Source organism: Gossypium raimondii, chromosome 10, assembly GCF_025698545.1.
Source record: "Gossypium raimondii isolate GPD5lz chromosome 10, ASM2569854v1, whole genome shotgun sequence".
Taxonomy (NCBI): domain Eukaryota; kingdom Viridiplantae; phylum Streptophyta; class Magnoliopsida; order Malvales; family Malvaceae; genus Gossypium; species Gossypium raimondii.
Window position 1 is genome coordinate 56,115,930 of NC_068574.1, and position 19,933 is coordinate 56,135,862.

Here is a 19,933-nt window from a genome sequence, read left to right on the forward strand (position 1 = left end):
AATATTTTGACTATAATTACATCTTGGAAATTATTATCACCAATCACTTCACATAATTCTTAACCTCTTCTAAGAATTATAGCAAATAATTAAGTGACTCTAATTACATTTAATTTAACGAAACCACCAATTATAATAATTACCCTACCATATTATAAATGTGTAATTATAAGCAATTACAAACACACGTCAGTATCATATATTTTATCATATTGTGTAATTATAAACAATTACAAACACACATTGTTTCATATATTTTATCACATTGATGTTAAAAATATTTCATATTTATCATGTATTTATGTCATTTTAAGTGACGATTATAATGAGAACTTTTATGATAAAAAGCACAACACTCGATCATTCTCTTGGTTTTATGCAAAATAAGATTTAAAAATCCAAAATTACATGATGTCTGTAATAGAAATCTAGGTTTTGTATTTGCAGAATCCATGTTCAAGCCGTTTTTCTTTTTCATTTTCAGTCCATGATTATAGCATGAACAAACAATTGTATCATGATCTAAGAAAACATTTTATTTCTCATTGTTATCATTACGGTTGCTATGTGTTATTTTAATAATGTTATGGTGTCTAGTATTACCATATCTACTAATTGCCCTTCATTGTACATTCTCGAAAAACATTAATTATAATCTTTAAAATATAGTGTCATTTGACACTGCCTAATAGAAAACACCCCCGAGTGAAAACATTTCATGATTCTTCAACATTGATTTATTATTGGTTTACAAGCTAAGTGGAAATAAAGCAATCTCCTATATTTATAATAGAATTTTTATTACAAAGAAATGGCAACAAACTCTTCCACTAGGTGTTGACAAAAACATTAAAACCACAACATTCTCATGCAAAATGGAGTATTTAAGAAAATTCTAGTTGATGAAAGCAAGGGGCGATGTTACCGGTTCTGCAACCATTCAAGTCTATAAATTTGCCGGTTCCAAGTTCAACGGTTCTTGTAACTCCGAATTGATAGGGAAAAGGTTACATTGTGCATATTGTGCCATTAATTGGTCCACAAGCACCAACGCTACCATCGCTTCAACCATCGGCACCGCTGCATCACCCAAATCAACACCACAGATTCATTAAAATCCTAATTGAGATTAAAATCATAGCTATTTGTAGATATTGTTTGGAAATGAAGGACAATATCAAACGGTTTAACATGATTTTCCAATCGATGTAAGATGTTCGTCCTAGTTCTCAAGGATTAGTTGCCTTCGAAAATGGCAGTTGCAAAAGGAAAATGTATTGATACTAATCTACGAAAGAAGGTAAAGGACGGAAAACTATCATCCAAAGAAATACCTCGAGGGACAACACAAGGATCATGACGACCGCGGGCTAGTAGTTCTATCTCTTCTTTTTCTCGAGTCACTGTGTGCTGTTTCTTCTGCAGAAAATATCACAAAAGCCACACCAATTTTTAACTGAACTAAGAACCAAAAACTGTGAAAAGAATGCTGTAAAACAAAAATAGGACAACTGTTACCTAATTTGAACACAAAAATGTGATTAATTTAAACATAGGTAGCAGCTATATTTTAACTCGGGCACTGGTATGACTATAGGCATGTATCTGACATGGATATATCCAAAGTTTTCTAAGTTTTCTCTTTTTGTTTTCAGATATAAATCAAACATCATCATCAAATACCACTACTTCAAGAAAAATGAAGTCAGAAAACATAACACGGTAACTCTAGGCTATATAAATAAGCCAGCAAATGGACTCCAGACTACTAGTTCTCAAAAAAAAACATCCTAGCACCAAAGATAAACCCCGTTCACTTAAGAGTTAACACAAAGAGCAGCAGAAACTTCAAGACTATTTTATGACAACCTTGGAAAGTTCATAACGCACTCTTTACAAATCCAAACAGAGTTTAGACCATAAAAACAAATTATATGATATAAAGATTTATAACACAAATCGTACTAGTCATACAATGTAGGAAACAAATAAGCAGGAAAAGAAAATTAAACTTACACCAATTGTAGCTGTTGGCTTGAAAGCTACTCTCATATTTATAATTTCCCCATTGGATATTCCACCCTGTAAGTCAACATTACAATCACATAATTTGTGTCAGAACTAATGAATTTAGCCAAGAATTAAGAAGTTGGAGAATAAAAACAAATCAGTTTGTATTTGTTGCGTTGGTTATCGGCACACCAATAGAGTATTGCTATCAAGACAGGCAGAGATAACAACTAAGTCACCCAGACTATGGTGTGTGTAAGACAGGAGTATGTGTCCAACATGAATATCTTAATTTTTCTCAATGCTTTTCCATGTATTCAATAGGTCATATCCCCATACCATGTCCAGATATGTGTTGGACATTGGTGTTGGACGTGGGCAACTACTGAGAGTCAAATCAACAAAGACAACAAATCAAATAAACACCTGTATCCCACCGGAGCGATTTGTTCTTGTCCTTATTCTTCCATGTTCATCAGTATAGAACTCATCATTATGTTCACTACCGGTCAACAAAGTACCTGCAAGGGGTTTTATTGGACAGCATTTAGAACAAACTTACAATGCAACTAAGCTGAAAAATTACCACACAGACCATTTACCAACTCAATTAAAAAAAGATTTAGATAAATGAACAGTAGTACCACGAAAGTACAAAAATTTCTTAACCTGCAAATCCACTCCCAAATTCAAAGCCTTTGGTTGCAGGTAGTGACATTACAGCCTTAGCAAGCTCCGCTTCAAGCTTATCAAAAACTGGTGAACCAAGCCCCTGACATGCAAGAATATAGATTTTCAGTTCTGTAGAAAACTTCCAGGAGAATTTGGATGGTACAACTAAAGCATTTCCATCATTTTAAGATCAAGGGCTACCTAAATTTTCAGTCTAAACATGTGCGTATGAGAGAGACAGAGAATGTACATACACGTGGAGCATTCCTCACTATGCATGTGACAACTCCGCCAATAGAATTTCCTCTTGTCCGCACAGCATCAATAGCAGCAATCATTTTCTCAGCGTAATCAGGATTTGGGCACCTCACAATATTGCTCTCTATCTGACAACATGTAGTTGAAAATAGTTAGATAATGGCTACAATAAATTGATCTGAAATGGAAGGAAGTCCACAATCTAGACAAATTGTGAGCGAAAGTTGACCAAAATGCGTAATATATCTCAAGATAAATACATTTTAGAAATTGAGAAAAAGTCTCTAGTAACCAACAACAACTTGTTTTAGGTCAAGTCTTAAATAACTGAGAAGGGTTTAAACCTGATCAAGAGTTACAGTGTCATGGTCAACTGAGCCATCTGGAAGAACAACCTGGTGAACTTGAGAGACATAGGCAAGAACCTGAAAGACAAGATAGACATTAAGAAGAAACCCAAAAATTAAAGACATACAATTTAATATGAGAACTAGAATCCACGCCCCTATCCATTGAAGTTTGAAACATAGTTAAAGACTTAACACTATGTTGTACTGAATGTAAACATCCATTCAACACAAGACAGATGTTTTCAATGAGAAACACATCATGTCAGGATAACAGTTAATCATTTTTTTGTTTGTTAGTAAAATAGTAGATTAATTGTTTTGAAGCCCAAACAAATGAACCAAATGCCTAATTACTACCAAGTACAAATATTATCATAACTTCAGAGAAAAGAATAGTGAACTACAACCATATAAAACAAGATTAAAGGATAAAAAGTTCAATCTGACCAGCTTAAGACATACCTCAGTTCCTGAAAACAGCTTGAGAATTTTCTTAGCAATAGCTCCAGAGGCAACTCTTCCAATGGTTTCTCTGGCCGATGATCTACCACCACCCTTCAATTACAAGTCCAATTCAGATGATTGCGTCCAAACAACTCTGCTTCTCTTAGAAAATGATGGAAGAAATTGAAATATTGGGTTGATAACAAAGGGCATTACCTGCACTGCCCTGACACCATATTTCATGTCATAAGTGGCATCAGCATGAGATGGCCTATAAGCTATTGACATTTCCTTGTAATCCTGAAAGTAGAATGGCATCATCAATGAATCCTTCTAGTCCCATAAGAATAAAGAATGAAGCCAAAATTGAGCAAATGTTTGTCATATTATATGTATGCTTTCCTCGAAATTTCTGACATATTAAACTCATGATTCTTAGCTGAAAGGGGATTCACTAGATTGTACTCCAAAGTAGTACATATTTTCACATTATCTAACTACACTATTTATATAGCTGTGCATCATTTGATTCATTGATGAGCACTCATTCCCTGTCTAGTAATATCACCTCTAGAATTACAAACTGAGCCTTGAAGGGTTTTAAATAGATTAGTTCCAAATGGTGATTCAAAATAGATTGCACCCATTTTGAACCCTATGCCAGAAATCAAAAGACCAACCAAACGATTGTTCAACCTCATATTAGTTTTCCCATTATAGACCCAATAACATATAATACTCACATGTCCTCTCTGATCAGTATTTGGTACAAGTACATGGATTGGTGTTCCAGTAGTCACTCCTGCAGTTTTTCATGAAAAGTTTATTTAAACACAAAATATGAACAGTGTTATGAAACAACAACAATGATGGCTGAAGATAACACTAGAAATTTGGAAGATCCAGGGGAAAGGAACATTTTAACCTTCAGAAACTCCAGAATATATTCGGCATGTGTCTGTCTCTTTCCTTGGGGTGGTAATTCGGCTCTGACCTGGCCTCCTGCAGAAATATGTTGACTATTAATCCAAAAGAACAAAGAAACTTGCATCAAAGACATGAGAAATTATATGATTAAAAGTAAGTTATAGTACAGTGTTCTATCGTTAATAGGCCAATCCTGTTCACAAGCACTACCACTAGATCAATGTGCAATGAACATGGATCACACAGTACTACCACTAGGATGCACAAACCTTCTCTAAAGGCAAGCAAAAGAATGAATGAGATAACACTAAGTTCTCAAAATCAAGTACCTTCGATCAAGATCACCTTGCAAATCAGCTTCTGAGAGAGGAATCCTAGGAGGACATCCATCAACTATACAACCAACACCACCTCCATGAGATTCTCCAAAAGTTGTAACACGGAAATAATTTCCAAATGTGCTCCCAGCTGCTTGTATCTCTGTTAGGCAGTACAGTTTGTCAGACTTTAGAAGCTCAACTGAGGGAGTGGGTTGGGTGGGGGTATTATTTTGGAGAAACTATTTCTAAGAATATTACAGGTGCAGCAAAGATACACTAACAGTGTTTAATTTCTAAGAATATTACAGGTGCAGCAAAGATACACTAACAGTGTTTAATCTCTAACAAACATACAATTTAAGTTTCATTAGCACATCCAGAAACTACATCCTCAACATAGTAATTTCATTGGTAGAATTCCTGGTAACTCCAATGATTCACAAAAAGTTGATGCAAGCACAGAAGAATCCCACATGTAATAGAACATAATTACACAGGTAAGAGAGTCTTATAGTTATGATATAGTACCAGGACTCTTTATTTTTCCCTAGAGTACTTATGTCCGATACATAGTCAAACATGGGAATGAAGTGCATTCCCATGTCGGACAAATACCCAACCCGACACTCACACCAGAGTCTAACATACTTATGATCAAACAAAAATAGCATTTCAATGTAATTTACAGACACCCCAAGATGTCTCAGCCTAGTGGAAATATGTTACCATCAATCTTAATGATAAAAACTCTAATCAAATCAAGTAAACTAGCATGTAACACTATAGATTAGTGCATGTCTCTCAGCCTATTGTGTATGCTGATCACAAAATTCACTCCCTGGTCAAAACATGAACATAACAACACCTATAGCTGCTATAAACATCTGAATCTAATATCAAACTTTCGCCATGCATAAACAGATTTCAATGCTGACACAAATATCGATTAAGTCAACACTTGAGAGTCGTGACTATTAATCATAATAAAAGTACATCACTGCGACACCAAAGACATCCTCAAATGTGTTTTTAGCATGACGACAATAAGGGTTCTATACAAAAAGCATAAAATAACACCTAACACTGTATTAACCTGATGGCAAAGTTTTATCAGTGATCGCTCAAACCGTAATGTACTACAATTTAGGCATAAAATACATACAAATTACAACAAAACACACAAATTTGAAGTTAATAACTACCTAATCCCCTAGAAAGTAGTAATCCTGCAAAAAAAACTAAAATTTGCTTCCCATTCTCATATATCAATAAACAGCTAATTCCAACAGCGACAACTACAAAACCCAATATCCACATTGAGAATCAAAGTTAAAAACAAAAAAGTTTCTTTAAAGAAAAATGCAGAAACCCCAATTAAAATTTGAAGCTCAAATAACAAAACTTACGAAGCTTTTTGTGGGTTCTTGGTTTGATTGAGATGCGAAGAGAGGAAAAAGAAAGTCTTTGAAGATCAGGAGAAAGAGAAGAATTGGGTTTAGTAGCTCCAAGGAAAGGCTTGGATGTAATGGAAGAAGCCATGAAAGCTTTGAAAACTTAGAAAACAAAAAGTGGGTAGAGCTTGAAAGAGATGAAGAAGAGATTGAGCTAATAAAAATGTAAGATTTGGTAGGAGGAGGATTTTGAGAATGGAGGGTTGGTGAGTTTGGGTTGTTGGATTTTGTGACTCTTGGAGGGTTATTTATTTTGAACTAACACGTTCACCTAACCTTTAGGGTCTTTTTTAGTTTAAATAAAAATATAATTTTAATATGATTAGAGAAAAAATTCATATTTTGATGGATTTAAGAACATTGAAAGAGGTGAGTTTGATTATATTGAATCGTGGAAGAATCTATGGATACTATCAAAAATAAAATTTATTTTAACGTGAAATTTTTATTTTTATAAAATTGATAGTCTATAAATATTATAAAGACTGATATCATAAAACAGAAAAACTGAACTGAACCATTATATTTTATTTTTCATGTCAAACATTTGAGTAAAAACAAAAATTGTTTGTTTGACGTGGAAAAAAAATCATATTGAACACGAAGTGAAATATATAAAAAATTATAAACTCATAAATTTCTATTTCCAATCAATTTATAGTACAGAAGTTCAGAACATTGTTTGAACCAAATAGCTTTTTGTTTGATTTTTGGCAGAAATAAATGAGGGATAACATGGTAAGCTAAACTAACATTGTATTGCCGCATTTTCTGCAGATTATGGCGTATTTTCCTGTGACAATAATTCAACACAGCAAAAATTAATGGCAAAGAATGTTCGTATTTGATTCAGCTGACAAATAACTGCGATTAAAATTCCATCACAGCATTGGCCGGAGCACGCGTTTTAAGTACCATTTCCTCGTACTCCTTTTCCGGATCCGATAGGGCAACGATGGCCCCTCCTGCACCTATAGTTGCTTCATTTTCATGTATGACAACTGTTCTTATCACAATATTAAGATCAAATGTCTGATTATAGGAAAAGAATCCAATGGAGCCCGAGTATATACCCCGGGAGCAGCTCTCGATGGAATCTAAAAGTTCCATTGATCTCAACTTCGGGGCTCCCGTCATTGAACCGCCAGGAAATGCTGCCTTAACGCACTCAACAGCGCTAACATTTGACTGCTTTTTCCCCCGGATTGTACTCACCATAGTATGAACAGTTGCGTAAGATTCCACCTCCATGAGATGTGGCACATGAACGGTGCCCGGTTCACAGACACGACCAAGGTCATTCCTCAGAAGATCGACAATCATTAAATTTTCAGCCTGATCCTTTTCACTGCACAGAGAGAGAGAGAGAGAGAACTAGTTACACCTCGAATGAAATTAAGTATAACATGGAAAAAAATTAAGGTTTAATCCATCATGCTCTCAATTTTAGTTTAACAGGTCAGAATCCGGTGAATATATAACTTCAGATAATTGATTTTAACAGATATGATTAACCAAATGCATACTAATAAATACGCTACAAGGACTCCAATGTGAATATAAAACTTCAAATTGCAATGTTACTCTCCAATCCAAAAGATTTCCTTCAAACATAAATGCATCAATGAAAATTGCATATCGACTAGGGTCAATCCTTTCTATCACCTGCAATTACATAAAGCAATACAGGATGCAAGGTTCTTTCAGGGAAGGTTTTCAATTATTCACCTTTCTATGATACATTTCCACCTTATACTTTTTCTATATGAACAAGGCAATAACCATAACACTGATAAGCACGAGTAGTATGTAATATAAGAGGCCATTGTACAATTTTTCACTAAACCAATTTCAGATGATAGGCCACAAGTCCCACACCATCAGAGAATCCATCAGTACCCTTAAGTACAACAATATTGAGACTCGTTTCTTCTACATAAGAAATAATTGCAAGCATACCTCCTCTTGACCATGGATTCCTTTTTCTTTTGACTGTTTAATTAAAATATCATTTTTCAACTAAAAGGTATTGAGCAAAATCAGGAAAAAAAAAAAACCCAACAATAACTTTGGTGTAGCTAGAATAGATCAAATTACCTATACTGCAATTGTAACTTGAGCCGTTCATCTTCCTCCGGTGTTGTACCACGAGCAATGGTTCCCTTAATTGGCTTGGCTTCAAGTATACCATTTCTATCTAGTCGCAAGAACCTCTCAGGAGAAGAAGAGCATATGCATAAATTTTCCTTTGAAAAATTTAGCCATGAAGCATAGGGAGCTGGATTTTTCTCTCTAAGATGAAGATAAAGTCTCAAAGGATCTACTTCCCCAATGAATTTTCTAAACTGAGTTGTGAGGCAGAGCTCATAGCTTTCTCCATCTTTAATGTACTCCAGACATTTCTCAACATCACTCACGTATTGCTTTTGGGATTTCTCAGAAAGAAAACCTGCTTCATGTGGAGAGTTTGCCACAGGTTTTGAAATCCGCTCATGTAATTGTCTTGTTGCTGAACCTTTCAAGCTGACAAGCTTCTTTTCGGTATCATCCAGCCATTGGGTCTTAGTTGTATTTCCTTCTTGTAAGGACAATACATAAACATCATTGGTATGATGATCAATAACTACAAGGTTATCGGCAAAGAAAAAGCAAGCATCTGGAGTTGTGGATTTGTGAGCATTAGATGCTGCGCCACATTCTACTTTAAGATTATACCTGCAATAGGAGCAAATTCATGTAAAGCGAGAAAAATTCATATTACAGCATGATAACATGGTTTCCAATCCACCGAGAGTCAATGAACTGTTGGTTGTGTTGGAACAAGGAAGTGGATACACAGGGGAAATCCAATAAAATTACAGCTAGAGATAAAATACGATTCTATCAAGCTCACAGATCCTTTTATTTTCGTTTCAGAAGCAGAAAGAACGAAAGAAATCAACATTTGTACAAACAATATACCCTATATAACCGATAAATCCACCGTAGAAGTCAAATGGCAGGCCTTCATAATCTTTTTCCTCGTGACACAGTGACAGAAGCTCCTGTTACATGAATAGAAATGAGAGTTACCATAAATTCAAACTGTTTAATCATATAAATTAGCATGAAAACCAAACATCATTTTCAGTATGATTGGAAGATACACAATCAACACAATACTATTATAGGCTTGGACAGAGTATTTTTATTTTTCATAAACAAGTTTGTACAGTCACCCGGAGAGATATGATATACACTCGAAGCATCCAAACCTAAAGCTAACATGAAGTCTATTTGATAACCAAAATACTATGGGATGAATTCTGACACAGGTATGTTCAGATCTTTCTAAGTTTATCCATGTATTTGGAGGGTCCTAGGAGAGTCATATTTCCACAGCTATGTCCAGATAGGTGTTGGACACAATGTATTATATGGGTACCTTAAGAAAATGAAGAGTTGGAGCAACATAGATAGTGTCTTCAAATTTTCTATTATATTCTCACAACTTTTATCGAAGTTATCTGATATGCTGACTAGGAATGACTAATACATCCATCAAGATTCATAAATACCTTGTTCAAATATTCAAAAAAACCTTCTTCCAGAATTTTGCTACAAGTAAAGCCTTTGGTATCTTCAATCAATAAATGACCACGTTCACCAGCTGTATCACTACAAAAGGAATGAACTGTTTAACTACCATATGATACTCAAAACGACTAATGAATATAGATCGTCAAGCAAGTAATCACATAAATAGGCCAGGGTAAAAGCATAAAGAAAAATCACCTAATTTGGAACCTCAAAAATACTTAAGAAGACAAAAAGAAAATTCGACTATATCGATTGAGAGATAACAGGAATAGATTACGTTCAAACCTTTGTTCAGACAGTCTGAAAGTTAATTGCTTCCAAAGATCTCCACCTTTACCCCCCATGAACGAAAACCGTGCTCTTCCCTGAATGACACAGGGAAAAATTAGGATCACTGAAAGAAGATATCCATCACAATAAATATCCCTATATAAGGACCATGGAACACATTGGCTTCAGGCTAGTTGCTTCTAAACAGACTACTAAGCCTTTTGCTTATGCAAATGATAATTGAAACTTAGATCCAACAATTCATAATGCATTCTTACTAAAAATTTTGACTATGATTGAAAAGAATCTATGACATTAATCTTAGAACATTATGCAGTAGAATAAGTTTTATGCATTCTTTTATGTCAACCAGAAGTTCCATCTTGGTCAAGCGCCACATGAATAGCCAAAACATTAATTTGGTCTAGATTTCAACAGCAAATCATAAATGTCAATGATGAACTCCACAGCTTGCTAATTCACACATACGGTTTACATAGTTAAACACACGTTGCATTACAACTCTATGTCAAATAAATGCACTAGAAAGAAAATTCCATATAAATAGCAGGATCAAAATAACTAAAACATATAAATAAAATGAATAAATGATTGAAAATTGCAATGTTCCATATGCAAGGGATTTCACTAAGCAATAAACCAACCTTCTCTGTTGATGAACTGTCCAACCAAAAAGTGTTTTCAGCCTTATTTTTCCCAAAAAGTTCAGTAAATATGTTTCTTGCTCCACCGACTTCACTTGCCAAGTGACCAAACTTCCTCCATTTCAACCTTAGAAATTTAGCACCTAAGCTCGGAGGCAAAATATTTACCATATCAAGAAATCCTAAATTTCGCTGATTTGCACCTCGCATAAATTGCCCACTGCTACAAGCTTCTCCATTAACTCGGAAATCTGCCTTTTTTACTGATTGCCTCCCTCTATGAACAGCTCCAAAAAGTCCAGTAGCATGGGGTACCTGCATGGACGCTAAAACAAGTTTACTGCTCAGAGAAGCATATGCATCTCCCTAGGCAAAGCAGAAGATAAAAAGCAGCAGCTAAAGCAGAGGTCGCGGTCAAATAACAATATGTAATTTCAAATTGTCTAAAAAGTATTCAGACAAACGGAAAGAGGCAGGTCAAATCATTTTCAGCTATACTAAACCACCTTTTACCCCATGAGAACACCATGTTTAATATCATACAGATTATAATCCAAGTTATTATTTTAATGAAATCTGAACAGCCAAAATAGAATATCTCCCATACCTCTATGGTTGACAAGAGAAAGGGAGTGTGGGATAGAAAGTTTTTTTTTTTTCAATTAAGGATAGAAAGCAAGTCAACAACACAAGTAGTACAAAAGTTATATTTCTAAAGGAGTTTCATTTTACCAGTGTAATGGATATTTCTGTCACTGCAGAATGACGAACTCATTTGTAACCAATAATCCTTGGTTATTTCTCTGAAGTTCTTGAATATCTGTCTCCCGTAAGTTGTAGCAACACTTTCGGGATGAAACTGAAGTAAAATTATAAAAGTCAAGAGAATGGCTAAAGAAATACAGATAAAGGGAAATATAGAAGCGAAGTTTAAAACGAGATAATCTTGGAGCTTACCTGCACGCCATAATGAGGCCAAGTAGCATGCCTAATGCCCATTACAACTTTTCTACTTTTTGTTCCGTTAACATGACCCCAGTAACTTCCATTTTTTGCTGAAAAAGAGTCAAAGTTTGCTTTCTGTCTTTCACTCTCATAAGCATCAGGGATGGCATCAAACTTCTGGGTCTCAAGGAAAGAAAGTGTGTCATCTGAAGCAGTCCAAGCTATTGGTATGAGCTCTTCTGGGAGAGATTCTGCATCTATAACAAGTGAATGATATCGAACAACCTGTAAAAAAGAACAACCAACAGGCTCAAAATGACACAATCACTGCATCATAGTGACTGTTTAATATGACAGCAGTTAACACAACTATAGTCCTCCACATGTTTATCCCATCAAAAGAGATGCCAAAACAACAAATGATACCACATAACTATGCAGAAACATACAAAGGAGCTTTTACAGAAATGGGGAGACCATTGTTTTCACATTCAAGCTCAATATAAGAGAAGGCTAACCTTGAACCTTGAATTTCTGCCAGACGGTATATTAGCAAATAGATTGCAGCCGTTGTGCTCAATTTCACTGTAGACAACAAGGAACAAATAAATGCAAAGGAAAAGAAGAACAAAATAATTTGAAATCCATCATTTCAGACTTGTAAAGATACTACCATTTGAAATAATGAGATTGGTTTATCATCTGAACATCAAGAAAATAAAAAACTTGTAATAATATATCACGATACCTCAAGCGTCCATGGATTGGCTCAGATGCATGGATAATTTGAGCACCATGTGCATAACCTAGAGCCTGCCAGATCAACTTTCAATTAAATATGGGCAAACAGTTCCCAATAAAAGAGTGTGAAAGAGTGGAACCCGATCCGGACACCTAGAACTTAATAGTGCAAATAGAATCCTCATAGATGTTTTTCAACATAAAACAGCATGTTGACCAAAAACTTTGAAGTCCAGCAAAGAAAATTGCAAAACACAGATTGTATAATGAAAATAAAATCATGAGGCAGCTCAATTTTAAGCCCATTAAGATTGAATAACTGAACTGAAATGATGACATAAGATGGAAAATTCAAGCATAACATTGTAGTGAAGAAGCTATAACATTTTCTCATTAAAATGGTAATAAAAGCATGAAAAGGAAATACCTGATGGCCAAGGCAAACACCCAAAATAGGGATATCCCAGCACTCTAACAGAAGCTGACGACACACTCCTGTAAATTTCAACATGGTTTATTAGACATGGTCATAATCTGAGAACCCCAAATAGATTGCATTCTTCAACACCACTCTTTTGGATTGAGGAGGTAATATCAAATACGCTGATTTAAGTCAAAAACTATTTGACTGCATTATATTACTTCAAAAAGCATAGGATTTGGGTGAGAAGGCCCATATAGAAGTATATCACAATTTAAACTACTACTGATCGTAATAACTCAAAGCCCTGATTCTCTATTCCTTCAACCCGCCATGTAAGTTGAATCCTACTTCTAACAGTCTTACCTATATCTGCAGGGCAAGTTGGAGAACCAGGTCCAGGCGATATAACAATATTATCGAAAGCACCGTCCTCATACAAGAGGCAGCAAATGTCTTTCCATGTCAACTCATCATTTCGCACAACTACGGGTGGCACTGACAAAATTACAGACCATAAGGAAAGATGTCAGACAACTTCCACCAAGTTAATATTTAGTTCTTCTTTAGTAACAAGAATTTATTCCACCATGCAAAGTGCAGAAAACTAATAGAAAAGCTTTCAAGTTATAGGGGGAACTCTTTACCCAAATGAAGAAGTAGCATAAAAGAAATTGAGAATTCAGATGAAGTTGTAACTTAATACATCAATGAACATTCGAAAACCATTTTAGATCATAATGACCAGATCCACCATTTGTTTTGGAGTATGAAATCAATGTTTTGAAATCTCGAAATGGAGACTAAACAATGTATCATATGCCCGAACACATCTTGATCACATAACTGTTATGTATACCTCACTAGGGTTCATAAGGAGAACTCCATAGGTTTCTTGCTGTCAAAACAGAAACATATTTCCATAGAATTCAATACTACATATCCTTATGTATTTAAATTTAAAGTTATCATAAATGCAACCAATCTATTTGAAAAGAATTTAAGTAAGAAATATCATAAGTAATTGCTATAAATATATGCACACGCAAAGGCATACACAAGTAGGAAGGAGATGGAGAGAGAGAACTCACCGCCATTAATTACACTTAGCTCCTGATAAATGTTGTATGTGTAACTATCATAGTTATCAATCAACAATGTCCTCACAAATTCCAGCTTCTTTCTCGGCTCCACTTGCCGTTTCTTTCCCATGAATGATCCCTCTAAATGGCCAGGAAATAGATGGCTTGATATCACCAATTTTCTAGCATCAGAATACGATGATAGAAAATAATGCTTTTTTATGTAACCACCAGCCCTTGTGAAAGATTTAGATGCCACTGGATTTGCCTGTGCATTCCTCAAACCCTCTAAACTTGGATATGAGAGTTCAGAAGAAGAACATAAAGTGAAGCCCATTTTTTGCCTCAAAAGGGAAGTTCGGTAAAATGTAGACGAAAACTCCCCTTACCTTCTGCAGAAAAAGTTCCTCTCATTAGATTTTTTTTATAAAATACTTTTCCAAACCACAATGACTATACTACGCAATGTGACAGTACTCTTGCCACCATCTACAGTTCCATAAGGAGATTACTTAGGTCATGCTTAAAGTGAACGAATTTACGTTAGAAGCCAATTTTTCCCCCTTCATGCAAAAGGAGAATTTCTACCTACAGATGCCTTTGAGGCTAACCTATTATGCAATATAGCTATAGCCATTGAAAGAGGCAACCTTGTATGCATCAAGTAAACACATATTAAAATATAAATGTATGCACAATGTGTAATTAAACTAATGCTACTTTTTACCAACAGATTTGAATATAAAAGATCATAAGATGTAATTAAACAGATGAAGTAGATAATAAGATAAAATGATTTTCATTCATTTCAAATGAGAACAATAGCCTAATCCTACATAATAAAACCTTCAGCATCTTTGGAAGAAAGTGAATAAAGTGACCACTAATTGAAAAGGCAAATCTGGTTGCTAAAAGTTATGAAATTGCACAAACAATGACCTTTCATTAGGAGACAAATATAAAAGCACACAAGTGTAACACAAATCATACTACAAAGGTCCAACGCAACCATAAAAAAAGTACCCTCTTCAAACGAACTGGAAAGGAAAAGAGAACCTTTTGTAATAAAGCCAAAAAAAAAAAATCCAATTGAAGTAACAATCTAACATATATGCAATAGCAAGGGGTGTCAAAAACTCAAGTATTCAGAAGAAACAAAAATCCATTCTGTATTGAACTATTAAAACGACATATAAGAAACATTAATAAAAACAAATACAAAATAATAATAATAAAGTTGATAAGCAGATCTTACACATAAAGAAAGAAACAATTAAAAAAGGAATAAAACCCAAAAGACAGGAACATAAGAGAAGGTGAAAGATACCAAATCCTTAAAGATTGTGAGAACATAAAGTTTGATGCTTTTGCAGAGGGTGTTTTGTATATTGGTGAAAAACTGGAGGTGGAATGAGAGGATAGAAACAAAAAGGATTTGAAGCTGGTGGAGAAGGAGGCGCCTAACACGGGCTGAAAAACACAGAAAAGCAAAAGGCAAAGAGAAGTGGATCCAGATTCCAGAATTTAGTTGGCCATTCGACCCCACTTGATTTTGGGAAAAAAATTTTTCCTTTATTTGATAAAATTTTGGGACAAATTTATGGTCGTCAATAATAAAAAATTTGGGGAGGAAAATAGAAAAAAATATAAGAAAATCTTACCACCTTTCAAGTCCCAAGGAATTGCCCCGACATACATATATTTATTACTTTTTAAATACAAAAGCTTTCTAATCCATTCGTAGGTGTTCACTTGATTTGTAACAATAATTTAAATAAAGAACTCTAATTTTTTTTATTTTTTTAAGCCGTTTGCTTTTTCTCTTACATTTTTGTTTAGCAACATGTTAATCTTCGAGTTGATTACTGCTCATTTATAACTTTTTCATTCGTAAATAAAGCCATTTCAAAATTGTCTTTCATTTTAAGGCATAATTTACATCTATGTGCTTCATATTCGCCTGGAGTTTGCTCCTAAAAATATAGCCATCCCAACCCCTCACATCAATCCCACGAGCCTCTTATCCATTCTTATTCTATCAAGGCGGGGGCAAAGCAGAATAGAAAAACTCACATTAGGTTTAGGAATAATCAAGCTCGAACTGATGGCTTCCACTAAGTCAAAATGTGTCTTCTTTATCTGTTTTTTTCCCATTCACTCCCACTAACTCTCTCTATATCTTTTCTTTTCATTCACTCTATGTGTTCTTTCTTTTCAATTTGTAAATTTATTTTATGAGTATCTTTGTTATCTTCACAAGTTGTGATGGACAGATGATGGTGATTGTCGTTACTGAAACAACATCGGCCACCAAGAATTTATCTTGGAACCCTAAATTATATGGTCTCATTCATAGAATGAATTAAAAAAAATCTATATTATTATTATTTAAATGTGCGACTAAATTAATTCACAAATTAACTTAACATCAACTCATCAATGAAATTACTAAAATAACATATATTATTATGAGGATAGTTTCTTCTTTTCCGTATAAAAATCAATAAAAAAGTTACAAATTTTTTAAATAAAAAAGTTACATGTTAAAATTTCAACTTACCACACCATCATTTATGAAATATTTTCTTTATCATGTCAATTAAAACTTTATTTTTAATATTATTATACATTTCAATTTTAATATTATCTATGTGTTATTTTTATTTTCAAATCTTACATTATTACTATATTACTTATTGCAATGAAAATACTAGTTTAAGGTTTTTTTAAAAGATATTAAAAGATATAAGGCTTATATATTAAAAAAAAAACCTCAAACTATAATGGCTTATTTAAATAAGCATTTATACTATTTTTTTTGTACTTAGGAATAGCCAAACTCGAACCATTCAATTTATTCTGAATCGATCCATTTCGAATGGAATACTTTTTTTTTAAAGTAGATGCAGGGTGAGGTAGAATTTTCTTTTGGATAGTGATTATGGTAATTACTTGCCCTGGCCGCTTCACTATATAAAATTATCATTTTATCCTTTTATATATAAAGAGTAAGCTACTAAAATAGTCACTTTTGTTTGCCTCAAGTTACATTTTAGTCAGTTATGTTTGAAATGTTACGTTTTAATCACTTATGTTATCATGTTGTAACATTTTAGTCACTAATGATGTAACGGTAAGCTGACGTGGCATGTTAAATCATCATTTCAAACGAAAATTTTAAGTTAAATTATACAATTGGTTCCTATTTTTTTTCATTTTGAGCAATTTAACTTTTTTTATTTTATGTTCTTTGAACTTTCCTTTTTTTTCCTCCCTTCTCCATTTCTTTTAATGTTGTTTTTCTATATTTTCCATTTGTTAAAACTAGTCCCTATACTTTTTATTTCAAAAGCTAGAAACATTATCTTTACCCACCAAATAAATCAAGTCCTTGTTTTTTCACATGATTCCTAAATTGAATTTAACTCAAAATTGGATATCAATCATTCTTAATCAAATCGAGATTTGTATATAACCTAAATCTGAAACTAAAATTGAATCTAACTAATCAATATAAAAAAACATATCCTTAATCAAATCTAAACATAAATTGAATTCTTTATAATGAAAATAATTTTTTTTTCCATTTCCAAACTTTTACAGAATCGTGTAGATTATTCCTTTCTCTTTTTTTTGACGAATAAATTAAGCAAACGATAAAATTGATCTAAACATTTTTGAATATTCCCAAGCAAGCTTGATTGGAAGCCGAGCATGGATAAACTGAAGAAAGAAAGAGAGCACGGAACCAAACTGGTTTAAGTAAAGTTGATGGTAAGTTTCGTATGGTGATTATTTAGTCATTGAGAGTGTAGAGTTCATTTGAAGAATCTGTGAAACAACATAGTTTCAAGAGGGCGGGAATGTTGTAGGTAAGATAGATAAGGTGGTCGTGGGAGTTGGTTAGGAGGTTAATGGAACGAGCTCGAGAAACTTTGTTGAGGTGGACTGCCATAAGTCACAACCGGCAAAGTCTTCAAGTTAGGCAAGCTTGTGGACTAGGTCATTGAGAGATCCAAATTGGTTCATTAAAGTAATGATGGATGATGAGGGTTTGTAATTGTGAGGTAAGAATATGTAAAGTAAATTTTATTTTAGTTTCAGCTTTTGCCTTTTCTTTTTTCATAAACATATAGAAAACATAGAAAAATTATGTTAAAAGATATGGAGAGGAAAACAAGGAGAGAAGCAAAAGAGAATGGAAAAGAAAGAAAAAGAAAGAAAGTTAAAAGAATATAAAAGAAAAAAAATTAAATTGCTCAAAATGAAAAATTATGGAGACTAATTGTATAATTTAACCTAAAATTTTTATTTGAAATAATGATTTACCGTGCCACGTCAGCTTACCGTTACATCGTTAACGGTAATTAAAGGCTTAGGGACTAATTATAAAATTAGTGTATATATAGATAAATAGTTATAATGAAACATAGATTCCTAAATTTGACATTTACATATTTCATAAACACTTGTTCTCTTAATTACATTATATTAAAAAAATTTGATAATTTATAAGAGGAGAGCAAAATCCTAACAACAACGCGACATTTACACTTGAGACGATAAATACCTTACTATCAAGCCAATACAGAAAGTTCACAATCACATTAAAATTTTAAAGATAAAGTATCAATAATTTTTTTAAGTAAAAAGTATAAATCAGTTAAACTACTAATCCATGAAAAAGATTTTCGTTATTATTAAGTTTTAGTTAACATTTAATTTCGAGTATTTGATTAGATTTTGACAAGTAAGACATGCCGTGTGATTATTTGGAGTATAAAATTATATTATTTATAAATTGATGTTTGATCTAATGTATTAGGTTAATTAGGATTTTTTAATAGTACGTTAATTAGGATATTTAGTTATAATATTAGGAGTCCTTTTGATTTTAAATTAATTCTAAAAGAAATATTTCTAATTTAAAGAAAATTTTTATTTGTGTCTTATTTCGATCTAGACGAGAAATTATTTTATGGGTCCTTCCCACTATATTGTTTATGTTCCTTTTCCAATTAATTAACGGCATTCAACAACTTTTTTCGTGTCATTGGCATATAATTTTTGTAATTTTTTTATTCTGAATTCTATACCCCTAAACATCAAACCTAAAACCTAGAACCCAGAACCTAAATCCCAAACTCCAAACTCTAAACTCTAAACTTTAAACCCCAAACCCTAAATATTGAACCTATTCAGGTTTCGGTGTTTGGGATTCTGGTTTGGGGTTGGAGGTTCTTGTTCAAGTTCAAGGTTCTAGGTTTAGAATTCAGGGTTCGAGGTTCAGGGTAAAAAAAATTACCAAAATTATGTGTCAATGGCATGGAAAAAAAATTGTTGAAGTGTCATTAAATAATAGAAAAATAATCATGAATGATGTGGTGAGAAATATTAATAAAATAATTTCTCGATCCAAACTTTTTTTAGGGTATCAATTGCATAATTTATCATATTAATTTAATTTAATTTTTTGTATATTTGTATTTTTTTATTTCGTGTGTTTATATTATTATAAAATTTATTAATTTGAAAATGTTAATAATTATAGTTAAATAGATTTCATCACATTTATGTACTCATTCAAGGTAATTTTACTTCATGATATTTATTATTAATTAATATGATATAAATACTAAGATTTTAATTTAATTTTTCAAAACATAGAAAGATATATTTTAATTAAAATAAAAATAAAATTCATTTAATCGATGATTGTAAATATAACATCCATTTTCTTAAACAAACTCATACCCAAACCCAAAATATCAAGAATCTAAGTAGCCCAAAGAAAGAAA

The 19,933-nt window shown here is 33.1% G+C and overlaps 2 protein-coding genes across 3 annotated transcripts; both read right to left on the reverse strand.

Annotated features, from left to right (window-relative positions):
- Positions 1 to 706: 706 nt before the first annotated feature.
- Positions 707 to 6,666, reverse strand: LOC105776724 (chorismate synthase, chloroplastic). Its single transcript, XM_012599587.2, has 13 exons — positions 6,388 to 6,666; positions 4,991 to 5,141; positions 4,660 to 4,736; positions 4,478 to 4,536; positions 3,951 to 4,034; positions 3,753 to 3,845; positions 3,285 to 3,365; positions 2,937 to 3,068; positions 2,680 to 2,782; positions 2,437 to 2,531; positions 2,017 to 2,082; positions 1,335 to 1,419; positions 707 to 1,080 (listed from the first exon to the last, which is right to left on the reverse strand). The coding sequence occupies exons 1-13, from the start codon at positions 6,518 to 6,520 to the stop codon at positions 947 to 949; spliced, it is 1,293 nt and encodes a 430-aa protein (XP_012455041.1). The 5' UTR covers positions 6,521 to 6,666; the 3' UTR covers positions 707 to 946.
- Positions 6,667 to 7,043: 377 nt separating this feature from the next.
- LOC105777185 (aminodeoxychorismate synthase, chloroplastic) lies at positions 7,044 to 15,724 on the reverse strand. 2 transcript variants are annotated; one of them, XM_012600295.2, is made up of 14 exons: positions 15,463 to 15,724; positions 14,145 to 14,524; positions 13,420 to 13,551; positions 13,060 to 13,127; positions 12,640 to 12,704; positions 12,410 to 12,476; positions 11,904 to 12,176; positions 11,679 to 11,805; positions 10,947 to 11,272; positions 10,297 to 10,376; positions 9,990 to 10,089; positions 9,394 to 9,476; positions 8,530 to 9,147; positions 7,044 to 7,780 (listed from the first exon to the last, which is right to left on the reverse strand). In XM_012600295.2, exons 2-14 carry the CDS (start codon positions 14,470 to 14,472, stop codon positions 7,303 to 7,305), a joined length of 2,745 nt encoding a protein of 914 aa, XP_012455749.1. In that variant the 5' UTR covers positions 14,473 to 14,524; positions 15,463 to 15,724; the 3' UTR covers positions 7,044 to 7,302. The 2 variants fall into 2 exon arrangements, with proteins under 2 accessions (XP_012455749.1, XP_012455747.1); XM_012600293.2 differs by having other exon boundaries at positions 14,145 to 14,527.
- Between the last annotated feature and the right edge of the window lie 4,209 nt (positions 15,725 to 19,933).

Excerpts from the sequence above, each read along its gene's own strand:
- LOC105777185 (XM_012600295.2), bottom strand. The coding sequence starts at position 14,472 with ATGGGCTTCACTTTATGTTCTTCTTCTGAACTCTCATATCCAAGTTTA. Across the intron at positions 13,552-14,144 it reads GCTAAGTGTAATTAATGGCG|TGCCACCCGTAGTTGTGCGA; the intron begins GTGAGTTCTCTC and ends TAATTTTGTCAG. Across the intron at positions 7,781-8,529 it reads AAGTTACAATTGCAGTATAG|TGAAAAGGATCAGGCTGAAA; the intron begins GTAATTTGATCT and ends CTCTCTGTGCAG.
- LOC105776724 (XM_012599587.2), bottom strand. The coding sequence starts at position 6,520 with ATGGCTTCTTCCATTACATCCAAGCCTTTCCTTGGAGCTACTAAACCC. Across the intron at positions 4,737-4,990 it reads CAAGGTGATCTTGATCGAAG|GAGGCCAGGTCAGAGCCGAA; the intron begins GTACTTGATTTT and ends ATATTTCTGCAG. Across the intron at positions 3,366-3,752 it reads AGCTGTTTTCAGGAACTGAG|GTTCTTGCCTATGTCTCTCA; the intron begins GTATGTCTTAAG and ends CTTGTCTTTCAG.